The 13,218-nt window shown below is 38.1% G+C and overlaps 1 protein-coding gene across 1 annotated transcript; it reads left to right on the top strand.

Moving 5' to 3' along the window:
- The first annotated feature begins 1,606 nt into the window (after window positions 1-1,606).
- Window positions 1,607-10,324, top strand: LOC121727800 (glucose dehydrogenase [FAD, quinone]). The gene is made up of 10 exons (XM_042115796.1): window positions 1,607-1,756; window positions 4,442-4,562; window positions 5,095-5,240; window positions 5,618-5,876; window positions 6,210-6,471; window positions 6,785-7,020; window positions 7,344-7,587; window positions 8,077-8,341; window positions 9,450-9,596; window positions 10,140-10,324. Exons 1-10 carry the CDS (start codon window positions 1,607-1,609, stop codon window positions 10,224-10,226), a joined length of 1,917 nt encoding a protein of 638 aa, XP_041971730.1. The 3' UTR covers window positions 10,227-10,324.
- The last annotated feature ends 2,894 nt before the right edge of the window (window positions 10,325-13,218 follow it).

Here is a 13,218-nt window from a genome sequence, read left to right as displayed (position 1 = left end):
TTTATTTTTTGACATTATTTAAAGTAAGTGCTGACAATAATAATTATCTATCATGTAATAAACTCAAAATGATTAATTATAAGAAGAAATAAAAATGTAATTTGTAACGCTTATTTGACATTTAGTTAAACGAAAAATATAATTATTACGGTGACAATATTCACACACCAATGTAATGGTATGATGTGTAGGTACGTACCAATGATTAAACCATCTTTGTAAAACCACATCAAGTGAATAAATGATTATTATTATTATTATTATTATTATTATTATTATTAAATACACAGGATTAAGAAATTAGGAAGGTGTTTTGCAAGTACTTCATTTATACTTGGTAATGCTAAGTACTCACATACGGTTTTGCTCGATCGAGCAATCACATAGAGTAAAAACCACGGAAAAAGACTTTCGTCCACACATTCAGCACTGCTCGATAGTTTTACTCCAAATCGAAGGAAATTAGATATATTTAATTCCATCGCGCCGTCTCGATGCGAGCCTTCGAGCTGTGAGTTTTGCGGTCCACGCGGTGATTTTTGCTCGATTTGGAGTAAAACTATCGAGTACTTAAAGTGCCTTCGATGTGACAAGTATATCTAGAATAAGCAACACTTAATATACCAATAGTAAAAGAAACTACTGCTTTACAGATAATTGAAAATGTATTGTATAAAAAATTAGGTAATTATACCAAATGATTGGTTTTGATATCAGATATGTAAGTATTTTTGTAAATAGAAAATCGCAAAATACATTGCGATCTAGTTCCTCGAAATAATATAAACTTCAATTTGAAAAGGGCTCTATTTCGTGCAATTAAATTGATCGAAAACCTCAGGATCACGTTTCTAAGTAACCCATTATCAAGTTATTAAGTTTAATAGATCACCAAACCTTCAGTCAATCATCGGTTATGACATGATTGCGAATGTCGTGGTTTCCCCAACTCAGATTACCGGTACTGATACAATTATTTTTGATAAATTATTTGTAGATGTCATACTTCGATACCACAGCCTATATTTTGAAACAATTAATCATAATTCGATTCAATGTTACGGTGTTTGTAACCTTGTGATCGCAAAAAGTTTAGTCACTTCAAGGCCGTCACATGGCTACTTTCATATGTTACTCTACACCTCCAGGCGACGCAGTAATTGAGAACGATTAAAGGTTATCTATTTAGTTTAATAAAGGTTTGTTGTGTAAACATAAACATGTTTCACCTACCTATTAACACGTTAGCTTAATCGAATTCTAGGTGAGACTGACTGACTGACTTTATTATGAAGAAATAAATCGATGCCGGGGCAGTTGATTTCTTCGGAGCTTTAGCATAGAGCAGCCATTCTTAAAATCTGCTATGCGGACCCCCGGGGCTTGGCAAAGGCCTAGTATCCGCGAACGACAGAGAAATTGTTTTTAGAAATGCCATCAGACACCAGCCCAATTTCACCAACGTCTGTTAGTGTTAACAGCTTGTTAAAATGGCACGTCTTCTCTTTCATACGAAAAACGAGACAGCTCAAATGATATTATTTCGATCGTTAACTTATCAGTCGTTGGTGAAATTGGGTCTAACCTTGCTACTTATAACTTCTAGATGGCGTTAACGTGCGACTGCCCGATGTCGCAGCCGGGGCCGACGCTAGCGGCGACGTGCGGCGGCGGCGCCTTCATGCTGTTCATGGGGCTGCTGGAGGTGTTCCTGCGCAGCCAGTGTGACCTGGAGGACCCTTGTGGACGGGCTCAGGTGAGGGCGACGTGGATTCTAGGGTTAAGAACCTTAATACACTAGCAGTTTAAGGGCAGGCATCTATACACCATTTAGCACTGCGAATTCGCCGCGTGTTCGCCGCGATCGCACCGCCTACGATCGAGAGATCACCGAGAAATTATTCCACCCCCAAACCGCTTTTAAAGGGTTTAACTATTAAGCCCTGTACATTCACAGGTCTGCTTGAGATATTCCTACTTCCTGCATAGCTAGTGCGTGAATTTTGGGATTAAGTTAATAAGTACCCTGTACATACAAGCAAGCTACAAAATACATGTTCGATAAACGATTCAATAATATCTACATACTCGTGCAGGTGGACTCGGTTGAGGACTCTTGGTCAATTGCCTATGTATATTACATATCCTGCATATATGCTCATAGCGTTTTAACTTTTGACTCTTTAACCGACTTTACAATAACTAACATTCCTCAATTTCATATTCATACCAATCATGGTCTATAGACCATAATAGGATATAATATTTCCTATGAATATTTAGTTTGTTAGCGAGCCTTAATCGGTATCCAAACTTGTATCGAAGGAATTATACTTAATGAAAACACAAAATGGACACATAAAGTGCATCAAAATGAAAGCAGTCCTAGGACAAGTAAAATCGATTAGTGCAGCTATACTCAACCTGCAACCCGCGGGCTGCATGTGGCCCACCGCGCCGCCGCGCCGCGCCGCCGCCATATGCAGCCGGTTAATTAAAGTTAAGCCTAAATTGTTTCAAGATGAGTGGGTTTAAATATTTTGTTGTACCCCAAAAAAATCAGTGCAGCTACTTGTTTGATATGTTGAGAAAGTCGATATTTTTTTCCAATATTAAACCGCTAATTTTGATCAACGTTTTTTTACCCCTAAATAATTTTGGTTGCGGCCCGCGACACAGACTAAAACGTTTTGTGACCCGTATAAAAAAAATTGAGTACCGCTGGATTAGAGCTATTGTTGGAAGCAGAACAGATAGCTCTATATAGAGTCGCTCTATACAGTCACGTTACTAACTATGTGAAAGTGCGGTCGAAATTTTGAATGAAAGCTCAAAGCTCAGGAACAGCGGACAGACATAACTAAGTCTAAAGTTAAAGAATAAATAGATTGTCATCAGATCTTGTCTGAAGATAACGCTTTCTCTAAGCAATTATTTTAAAATTCTTTCATTCGCTTATTACTATTTTATTAGCCGTTACCTAATAGATGGTTTTTTCGCTTTTGTATGGGCAAGCGCCCCAACGTCACGGCTTTCCCCATACAAAAGTGAAAAAATAAAATTGTCTTTCAGCGCTGCTACTTTCACAGTGAACTCTCTACAAGGAACACGTGGTGTGTATGTGTTCCTCTCTGCTTTAAAGTATTATCACTTAGTTTTGTTACACCTTGTATTTTATCGACTAAAGACAAACATATAAAATAACTGAAAAGATGTAAAAACAAATGCTTAGCGCAAAAATGTAGTACTACATTTTTGCGTTGTTTGAGTTTTGTAAAACTCAGTATTATATTATAATCCTATGGCACCGTGTACATTTGGTAGAAATATCTTCAGACAAGAATGTTTTTTTTTTGTTGACAAGAAAATTAAATGTCTTAAATAGCCTCAAGCAATCCCATAGTGAGGCCATTAATTTGGCCATACTTTTGGCCCTTTTGTCATGTCTCTTTTACACGTCTATGTCAAAATTATTGGTCGTATAAGTTTTGCCATGATTGAAACCACGGCATTTATCCAAATTAGAGTCATGGGATAATTTGGCCATGATTTGAAAATGACCAAATCATAATCGAGTGGGTCACGACAACCACAGTCGCCGGAAGCAGTGCGGGTTGCGGGTTGTGCAAACTATTTACAAGGTAATCTCGAGTTTGTAACCTCCCGATTACAGTGGACTGTTGATGGTTTCGAGGCTTAAGTTGCGTTTACACGGTGGTTTATTTATTAATAATGGCAAATTGATATTCGTGTTAAAGTAGGGACATATTTTGTAAAATCAACCTACCTAGTACCTACATTAATATTTAAAATCTTTTATGTGCGTACATTGATCATAGGTACATTACAGGTATGAGCTTTTCAAAACAACTAAAGTTGATCTACATCAAAGAGACGCCGTGCGGTGTTCAAGTGCGGTAGCAGTCTCTTAAGTAATAGGCACAATTAAAACATTGTCGTAAAACGCGCATTGTATTTACCTGGATTATGGGGAAGGTCATGTCCCCTGTTAACCCCCCTTCCATTCTTTTTTTTTTTAAGAAAATCGGGGACAAACGAGCAAACGGGTCACCTGATGAAAAGCAACTGCCGTCGCCCATGGACACTCGCAACATCAGAAGAGTTGCAGGTGCCAGCCTTTGGACCTTATGCTGACTTCTCACGGCGCGTAATATCAGGAACCGCGCCGCGCCAGCTCGAGCCGGACACGCCATGTGAAGGGGGTGGCTCGAGGTGGCGCGGACTGGCTCGAATAGGCGCGTCCGATCCGATTTAAGTCGGTAACTTGAAAGGCGCGTTTTGAGCGGCTCGTGATATTGCTCGCCGTGGGAACGGGTAGCTCGGACTCGCCTATTGCCTCGTGCTCGCTCGTACATATTGGCGCGGCTCATGATATTACATGCGCATGCTCTTATTTTCATTGCATATGTCTCAATTCCAGTACCGTCGTCACATGGACTCGGTGTACGACTTCATCGTGGTAGGCGGCGGATCGGCGGGCTCGGTGGTCGCAGCGCGTCTGTCCGAGGTGCCGCACTGGAGAGTGTTGCTGTTGGAAGCAGGTATGTATTGCTTCTGGATACCAACTATATGCTAATTGCTATATTATAGGCGTCAGGTGTATAAGTCCAACATTTAAGGCGGTATACACCACCTCAGCCAAACTACATCTGGGGTTATGCGAACTAAATTGGAATCAATAGTCATACACATTTTATTGTTGTAACATGCTTAAATTGCCAAAACCATTATCATTTTTATCATCATAATATTCAGGTAAAATTTTAAAAATAGTATAAACCTAGCTGGCTTACAAGCACTATTAGTTCTGCATATCTCTGCATAATAGCGTCTACATGCATTTCATTTCTCATTTATGTATTTTACACACATAATTTTAACATCTTTATGTTATAAACCCGAGTCCCAAGTCCCAACTCTCGGTTTTCGATCGTGCTCGGTGAATCGTGATTCGTGACTCACCATTGCGATTTATGGCTTACCAATTACCCATAGGCCATACCTAATACCTACAACAGGAATTACATTATTAATATACGATCTCTAATTCTTATAAAAACCCTTGACTTCAAGGTTTCGACGAGCCAACCGGCGCTCAGGTGCCATCAATGTTCCTGAACTTCATCGGGTCGAGCATCGACTGGGGCTACCACACAGAGCCCGAGCCCGCCGCCTGCCTCAACAGCGAGAACAGGAAGTGCTACTGGCCGAGAGGAAAAGTTAGTGCTATTTGTACACATAATTAATCTGGTTTTTAAGGTTTTTTTACAGAAGTTTATATAACATTATATTCACTGGTGCTTTTGACCGACTATTTATTGGTTGATGAAAAAACATTAACCAATCAGCAACACTGTTCAATAGATATACTACTGTCAAAAATCTAAAAAACTGGACAAAAGACGCTTTTACAGTTTTTAGATTGGCCCAGAATCAAGTTCTCAACTTACTAATTTTGCACTAAACTTTTTATGGTAGGTACAGTTATTTCATGATGCCTCACTATCGTTTGTCAAGAATTATCTGCCTAGGTATTGCGCCTAATAATAATCACCTTTAACTATTCCACTATTATTAATACACTCTTCAACCTCAGGTATTGGGCGGTACTTCAGTGATGAACGGTATGATGTATATCCGAGGGTCCAGGAAGGACTACGATGACTGGGCAGCCGCTGGCAACGAGGGCTGGTCCTACGAAGACGTCCTGCCTTACTTTATGAAGTCAGAGGACAACAAGCAGATAGACGAGATGGACAAAGGCTACCACGCGACTGGAGGACCGCTAACCGTGTCGCAGTTCCCCTACCATCCACCGCTTAGCTTCAGTCTCGTGAATGCTGGAGAGGAATTAGGTAGCGTAAACTAAATACTTACCATCAAATAGGTAAAGCTTTTCATTATTCAGGTAGGAAGGTACTTGGGACATCAGGTTTTGCTCAGAAATCTGCAAAGAGAGAACAAACTTATATACTTATGACTAAAAAGTATCCCTCTACTATCAAATATAATGGAGTTATTAAAAGCGTTGCCAAAAACCCGAATTAAATATACGAATCTCTCTTATTTACGAGACAGGCAGACAATATTTGTAGGCTAATAGTGGATTTCCTTAACCTTTAGACTTGATATAGATAGATACTAAATTTTAGTTACAATTCCTACTGAAAATCTTATCTTTATTTCAGGATACCAAGTGAGAGACTTAAACGGTGAGAGTAGAACAGGCTTCGCTATAGCCCAAACCACCAACCGCAATGGTTCTCGTCTCAGCGTCGCTCGCGCCTTCCTTCGACCAGTGAAGAACCGCCCCAATCTCCATGTGATGCTCAACGCAACCGTCTCCAAAGTCCTCATCAACCAGACAACTAGACAGGCGTACGCGGTTGAGGTCATCAACAGTTTTGGACGCACCGAAGTGATCTTCGCGAACAATGAAATCGTACTCAGGTATTACCTTGACGTTTGAGTATTGTCTTAAAACAATTGCCCGAACTTCGAATACAATTCGACTGTAAAAGCTTCCCAAGGAAATGGAATCTTTTTTGAACCTTAACATTTCCGTTTCATTTCCATTGTATCATCAGGAAAATTTATTCTTAAGCAGATGACCTGCGTTATTTGGTCATTTTTAAACATCAAGTAAATGTTAGCCGTGTATCTTTCAGCTTCGAATTACATAACCCGACCATTTGGTCGGGTTATGAAGTCCAACCTCTACCTACCTATAATGAAACAATTTTATCATTACATTACTTTCCAGTGCGGGTGCAGTAGCATCACCTCAAATCCTACAGCTGAGTGGAGTAGGAGATCCCAATGTTCTGTCCCGAGCCGGCGTCAAAACCATCCACAACCTGCCAGCGGTCGGCAAGAACCTTCACAACCATGTCGCCCATTTCCTCAACTTCAAGGTCAATGACAACAACACTACGCCTCTGAACTGGGCCACCGCTATGGAGTATCTGCTGTTCAGGGATGGTCTTATGTCGGGAACAGGTTCGTAGATGTTATTAAGCATTCGTCTCTACGTTCTTGGTACACAACGCAGAGCGAAGTTGAGTAAAGCCACGGGTGAACAGAATATCACATTTAATACAGTAATACAATGTGACATCACAGGGAGATGAGGTGAGGTAGGTACTCTTACCTCATCTCCCGTCTGCTATCTCGACAAAACAACCGCGTCCGACGACGCAACAAGAGTAGCATGGAGCAGTGTGATATCATAGATCTTACGATAAAAATACTTGTTAAAATGAAGTCTTATCTTTGAACACAGATTTTACGAATAAAAATAATGATTGATCACTTCTTAACAGGTATTTCCGAGGTCACAGCCTTCATAAATACAAAATTCGCCAACCCCGAAGAGGACAATCCTGATATCCAACTGTTCTTCGGTGGATTCTTAGCAGACTGCGCTAAAACCGGCATGGTCGGTGAAAAGTTAGATGATGGATCGCGAAGTGTGCAGATGTTCCCAGCAGTTCTACGGCCCAAGAGTAGGGGGCGACTGGAAATTGCCAGCGCTGATCCATTCGCACACCCTAAGATTTATGCCAAGTAAGTCATCTTCAGAAAACTCATTTGTAGATGGATGTGGAATAACGTATTGTCAAGGCTATAGTCTTTTATTTGACGACTTGACATAACCCGGCTAAACAACATAGGTTCGTACAAATCGTAATAATCAAATGGTGGTCTGGATGGTCAACTTGCATCACCTATAAAGAAAACTTCTCATCTCTCATCAAAATAAAATATCACATCAAAAAACACAGTGAGTTTTCGCGTAACTCTCTGCCGCGCACTGTTAAACTCTGGAACGAACTGTCACCAGCAGTATTTCCGGACCTATACGACCTGCAAACCTGCAAGAAAACAGCGTATTCCCTATTAAAAGGCCGCCAACGCACCTGCAGCTCTTCTGATGTTGCGAGTGTCCATGGGTGATAGTAGTTGCTTACCATCAGGTGACCCGTTTGCTCGTTTGCCCCCTTATTTAATAAAAAAAAGACAATATCTACTATCTAATCTCATTGCTAATTTCAGTTACCTTACTCACGAGGACGACGTGAAAACCCTCATCGAAGGCATCAAATTCGCCATAAGACTGTCAGAGACTAAGGCGCTGAAGAAATACGGTATGAAGCTGGACAGAACCCCTGTTAAAGGTTGTGAGCAGTACAAGTTCGGCTGTGACGCATACTGGGAGTGCGCAGTGCGACTCGACACTGCGCCTGAGAACCATCAGGCTGGGTCCTGCAAGATGGGACCGAGAGGAGATCCTACTGCGGTTGTGGATAATTTCTTGCAGGTGAGTTTTTCCTAATATTTTCTTCTTGACGTTGAGGTGTTATACTGGTGTGAGTATAGTACCTACCTACATTAAAAAGGTACTATTATATCCACTAAAATTGGCTGAAGATGTTAAACATTGTCCTAGTTGCAACAAAATTTATATTTTATGATAACATCCTTTATTAATAATATGGTGCGGAAACATAGCTTGAGCTACTCGTAACTTGAACCAATCTTGAATCTCTCTCATAGTTATTTAAAAATTTAAAATTAATAACTCTCCAGTCTCCACTAAAAAAAAGAAACAACAAGACGTCTGACATCACTAAACTGAGCGAATGGAAAAGCAAACTAGGTAGTTTTTATTATTCGTAGCTAGGTACATACTATACTTTCATCTACCATCACCATCTTGCAATAGGGATGATGACTAGGTCAAAGATTAGCGAATTTTGTATAAAAATAAAGAAATCACGGTAAAAAATAAGTGTTCCCAAAATTTCAGCTCGATAGCATTTGTATTTTTTTTGTTATACGCCTTCAAAGTTGGATATTCACTTATAATACCACAAGAGCTTCAAAATTATCGGGTATTTTTTTTATGATTTTTCCTGAAAAACTTGACGACTTTATTTGTTTGCAGGGAACCTTGAGGGAAATGCCAGATAATTTTGAAGCTCGTGTGGTATTCGGGGGATTATTTTTCCGTCCCAAATGTCGGCCAATAGAATTAGAATTTGTTTTTTATATATAGCAACTACCAGAGAAAATTTTCAAAAAATTATCAAGTCAATTTTTTTTTCAATTAAAATTTCTTAATATTTGTAGACAATTCGATAACTTATGAACTAAACGCAATATTTAATATACCTACCTGTCGAACAAAGTTGTCTCCCGATGCGTACAAACTACGAAAGACTGACGTCATACTTTCGTAGCACTTTGTATGGAGCGTTTCTTGCAGGTCTTTTTTATGAGATATTTGAATTGTCATATCTTGGTGAATTTTTAAGCTATCAGAGTCATTCTTTCAACGATGTTTCTATTTTTTAAGTGTATTTCAATTACCGATAAGAAACAAAAATAGTCATCATGCCTATTACTACGTTTTTATGACTTCACAGGTCCAGGGTATAGACAGGCTGCGAGTTGCTGACGCCAGTATCATGCCAGCAGTAACGTCGGGTAACACCAACGCGCCCACTGTGATGATCGGCGAGCGAGCTGCCGACTTCATCAAGCGACGCTGGCTCGGGGAGACGGAGGCTAAGGTGAGAGGAGCTAAAAGTAATTTTAAGGTAGCGTTTTCACCAGAGCAGCTTCGATAGAAACGCACCTTTATGCCTAGACTGCCGACTGATTAATAAGCACACCGCGTCAGTCACATGTTACCAGCCCTGGATTTATGTATAGGCAGTATGAGCCATTGGTTATAGGCGGTAGCGTCCTATGGCGTCCTAGGCGGGGCGGCAGCCGACAGAGTTCGTACTTCGTACATAGGGGCGGCAAAATTAAAACGGCCTATACTCGTAAAAAATATAAATCCGGTCCTGCATGGTACTGACACTACAATATCGAGTTAAGGCTTTACTAAATTCGGACTTGTGGGGCAAATTACAGCACTGAAATTTAAACTCTGCAGTCTGCGCTAATTTTATAAGACAGCTGAGAATCGAAATTCTGATGGCTATGGTCCCAGTCAGTCTAACTATGGGACTCTTTTTCTCTTTGTTTTTTAATCCATCTAGTTTCTTTTGAAAAGTGTAAAAATATTATAAAATATGTTTCTTTTATGAAAAAATGTGCTTTTTCAGATACCCTATCCATCAAACGAGGGTGGGATCTCCAACATCCTATCACTCAGCGAGAGCAGATACCCGGGTTGGGCGCCATGGGGTTGATCCTATAGTCTAATTCCTACGCCTTGCGCACATACACTCAAGTTACCACGCACAAGACTGCTTAATATCTAGATTCAAGAATGGTCGGTTCCCCGCTGATATTATGATAGAGTCAGATAGTAGGTACAAGCCTAATAATTAATTTCTAAACACTTTAAATCTGATTAAAAAATTATAAGTTGGATACTTATAAAATATTTTAAAAAGTTTTTAAATTATCTTATGTTCTATCTTACTGTTAATTCCTTAGAGAATAAACAAGAACAAAACATAATGCGCAAAATGAGGCTAAATTAGTTAATTAATAGTAGATTGCAGTTAATAATATTAAAAATTCTTCTTTCCTAAATATCACTCTTTGGCAACTTTTTCTTTATGTGGAAAACTTAAAAATAAGAGAACTTCGTAATACGTCTATCTTTGCAATACCAATTTTATACAGTTCCTGTCTTTTATAAATAAGCCCAATGTAAAAAGTGGAATCTACTCACACCTTAAAATAATTTTAAGATACTATAAATAAAATTTAAATGCAATTTATATAAATAAGATATAAGTTAAGATTAAATTAAATTATTTATATTTTGTATTAACTACTAAGCGTTTCTTTTACCCTTCCCAAATTGTAATTTTTAGGTTAAGTGTAGTGTTAATGTTATAAGAATTGTTGAATTAAATTAAACCCAAAACGCAAGTCAACTGACCATTTATTTATTATTAAGAGGTAATAATATCATTTCTTTTAATACAACACAACCAAAGTAAATGATACAAAATATTTTTATACACGTATATTAAGATAAGGTATTTTAAATTATAATTTTAAAACTTTTTTGCTTAAAAACTATCATCTGATTTGACCCCTTAGTAACTGTATTAATATTATCTACAGTCTACACTCTTAAATAAGTTATTTTTTTTTTATTATTCAAGTCTATGAGTTATTTTAAGATGGCTGTGGCTGGCTGTTATATTAGTAAAATAACATCGGAGCAGAGGACGCTACTAGCACATATAGTAGGGGAGGGAAAGGTGCTAATTTCGTAGTCACTCGAGCGTCATGGAGACCTAGTAGGTTTTTTACATTAGGTAAGACTGATAAAAAAATAATAAGAGCGTTTTTTATTTTAGCGGTGGGTTCAGAAACTGCAGCTATTTTAAAGTTTGAAAAAGAAAATAGATCCAGAAAATTGCTTATTTAGGTTAATTATAAATATATTTTAGACAACAAGGACTAAATCATTTAGTTTAGTGCAAAATAAAATATCTGCGATGCTTAGTTAGGAAAATATGAAGCTTTATTTTTTATATTTTAAAATGTCCCCACAGGCTTACCTAATCTTTGAATCGCATAAGATAGGGGCTTAATCTGACAGATCCGATGACATTTCAATATTAAATTATTTTTTAACCCACCATGTGAGAAATCTGATTTCTATACCATGATCACTAGACACATGTCCGAACCCGAAGCCTATACAAGCTTAATCTGACACGCTCGAGCTTATCCCGAAATCCCCTCTTCCCCTCCCCAACTTACATAGTAAATAATCCGACATGTTGCACACGTCATATCAGAATATTGACAGAAACGTTGTCAAACGTCAAACAAAATTGTTTACTGTCCATGCTGGTGCTGCCTCCAGCGTGAAAATATTGCAGTAACATATCCTATTTCGCACAGCAAAGAATAAAAAATCAATTTTAATTATTATACTCAGAACTTAAAACCTAACTAATACATGCAACATTTTGCTGACTATAAATAACAGCTCACTAGGTTTTTATTCTTTTCATAAGAAATATTACGCAACAATATAGATTAATTTGTCGGTACACTCCGGCCGCCAGACAAAGAGAATATCTAACCATCACACACAATAACACATTGGCCTGTATAAGGAACGTATACGTAGGTATGAAAACGTGATAGCAGTATGTATTTGTGCGCGTGTGTAAGAGACAAGGAGATGTCGATCAATGGTAGAATTTCTCTCTATCTAGCGACCAGACTTTAGTTTATCAAAATCGCTATAGTCCAATTCTCGAGAGGAATAACAAACGTAATTATTATTTAATTTCAAATTTTGTATGAAATTTTTGAACACTACTCATTGACTACAACGAATAGATAAACTACCAACAAAATCACCTTATAAACCTGGCAATAATCATGAACGGTACATACAAAATACGTACGAGTTTTATTAGCACCTTTAAACATAATATTAGCTTTGACTGTCATACAAATAAAAAGGCGAAAAATTCATTGATTTTATTTATTCATTTTTAAAGTATATTCGAGCTCATCATGAAAACAATAACAAGACTCAAGCTATTATTGCGCATTAAGGGGGCGACTAACCCTAAAGTGTCGATTTTATAATTAATTTTTATACTTGAAAATAAGCCCCGAATTTCATTCATCATCATTTTCTAAAATTAGATACGACATTATGTTTCCGAGAATTCAATCTGAGCAAAAACACGATACCTTAAATGTTTCTCGATAGAAAAAAATCACAAAGATGCATCTAATTTTCACGAATTTTTCATTTATTGCCATAACCGTGAACGCGTTGAACTAAGTTAATATTTTAACACATTGTATAAAATTATATCATTGAGAGATCGACCTAGCGGATTTTTAAAATGTTGTATATTTATCGAGTTATTGAGAAAAAACTAATTTGGCGATGAATCCGCGTCGTCCTTTTTCACCTGGCATATGATAGACGGGCGTGAGTGTGAAGAGAGAAGGACGATGTTTGATTTTTGGGGTTCTTCTTCTTCTTTTAAAATATGGCTCCTTGGTGAATCGCCAATGTCAGAGTGCGTTGACGAATAGTCACCCTCTTAATAAAACAAAAAATAATCAAAAATTATATACTATTTTAGTGAGTAGTGACTGGTTCATTCCCTTATTATTGCATTGTGAAATAGGGAACCATGTAAAACTAAATTCATACTTATAGGTAGCAGATTTTTCGTG

Source organism: Aricia agestis, chromosome 6, assembly GCF_905147365.1.
Source record: "Aricia agestis chromosome 6, ilAriAges1.1, whole genome shotgun sequence".
NCBI classification, from domain to species: Eukaryota; Metazoa; Arthropoda; class Insecta; order Lepidoptera; family Lycaenidae; genus Aricia; species Aricia agestis.
This window is presented reverse-complemented; position numbering and strand designations above follow the sequence as displayed.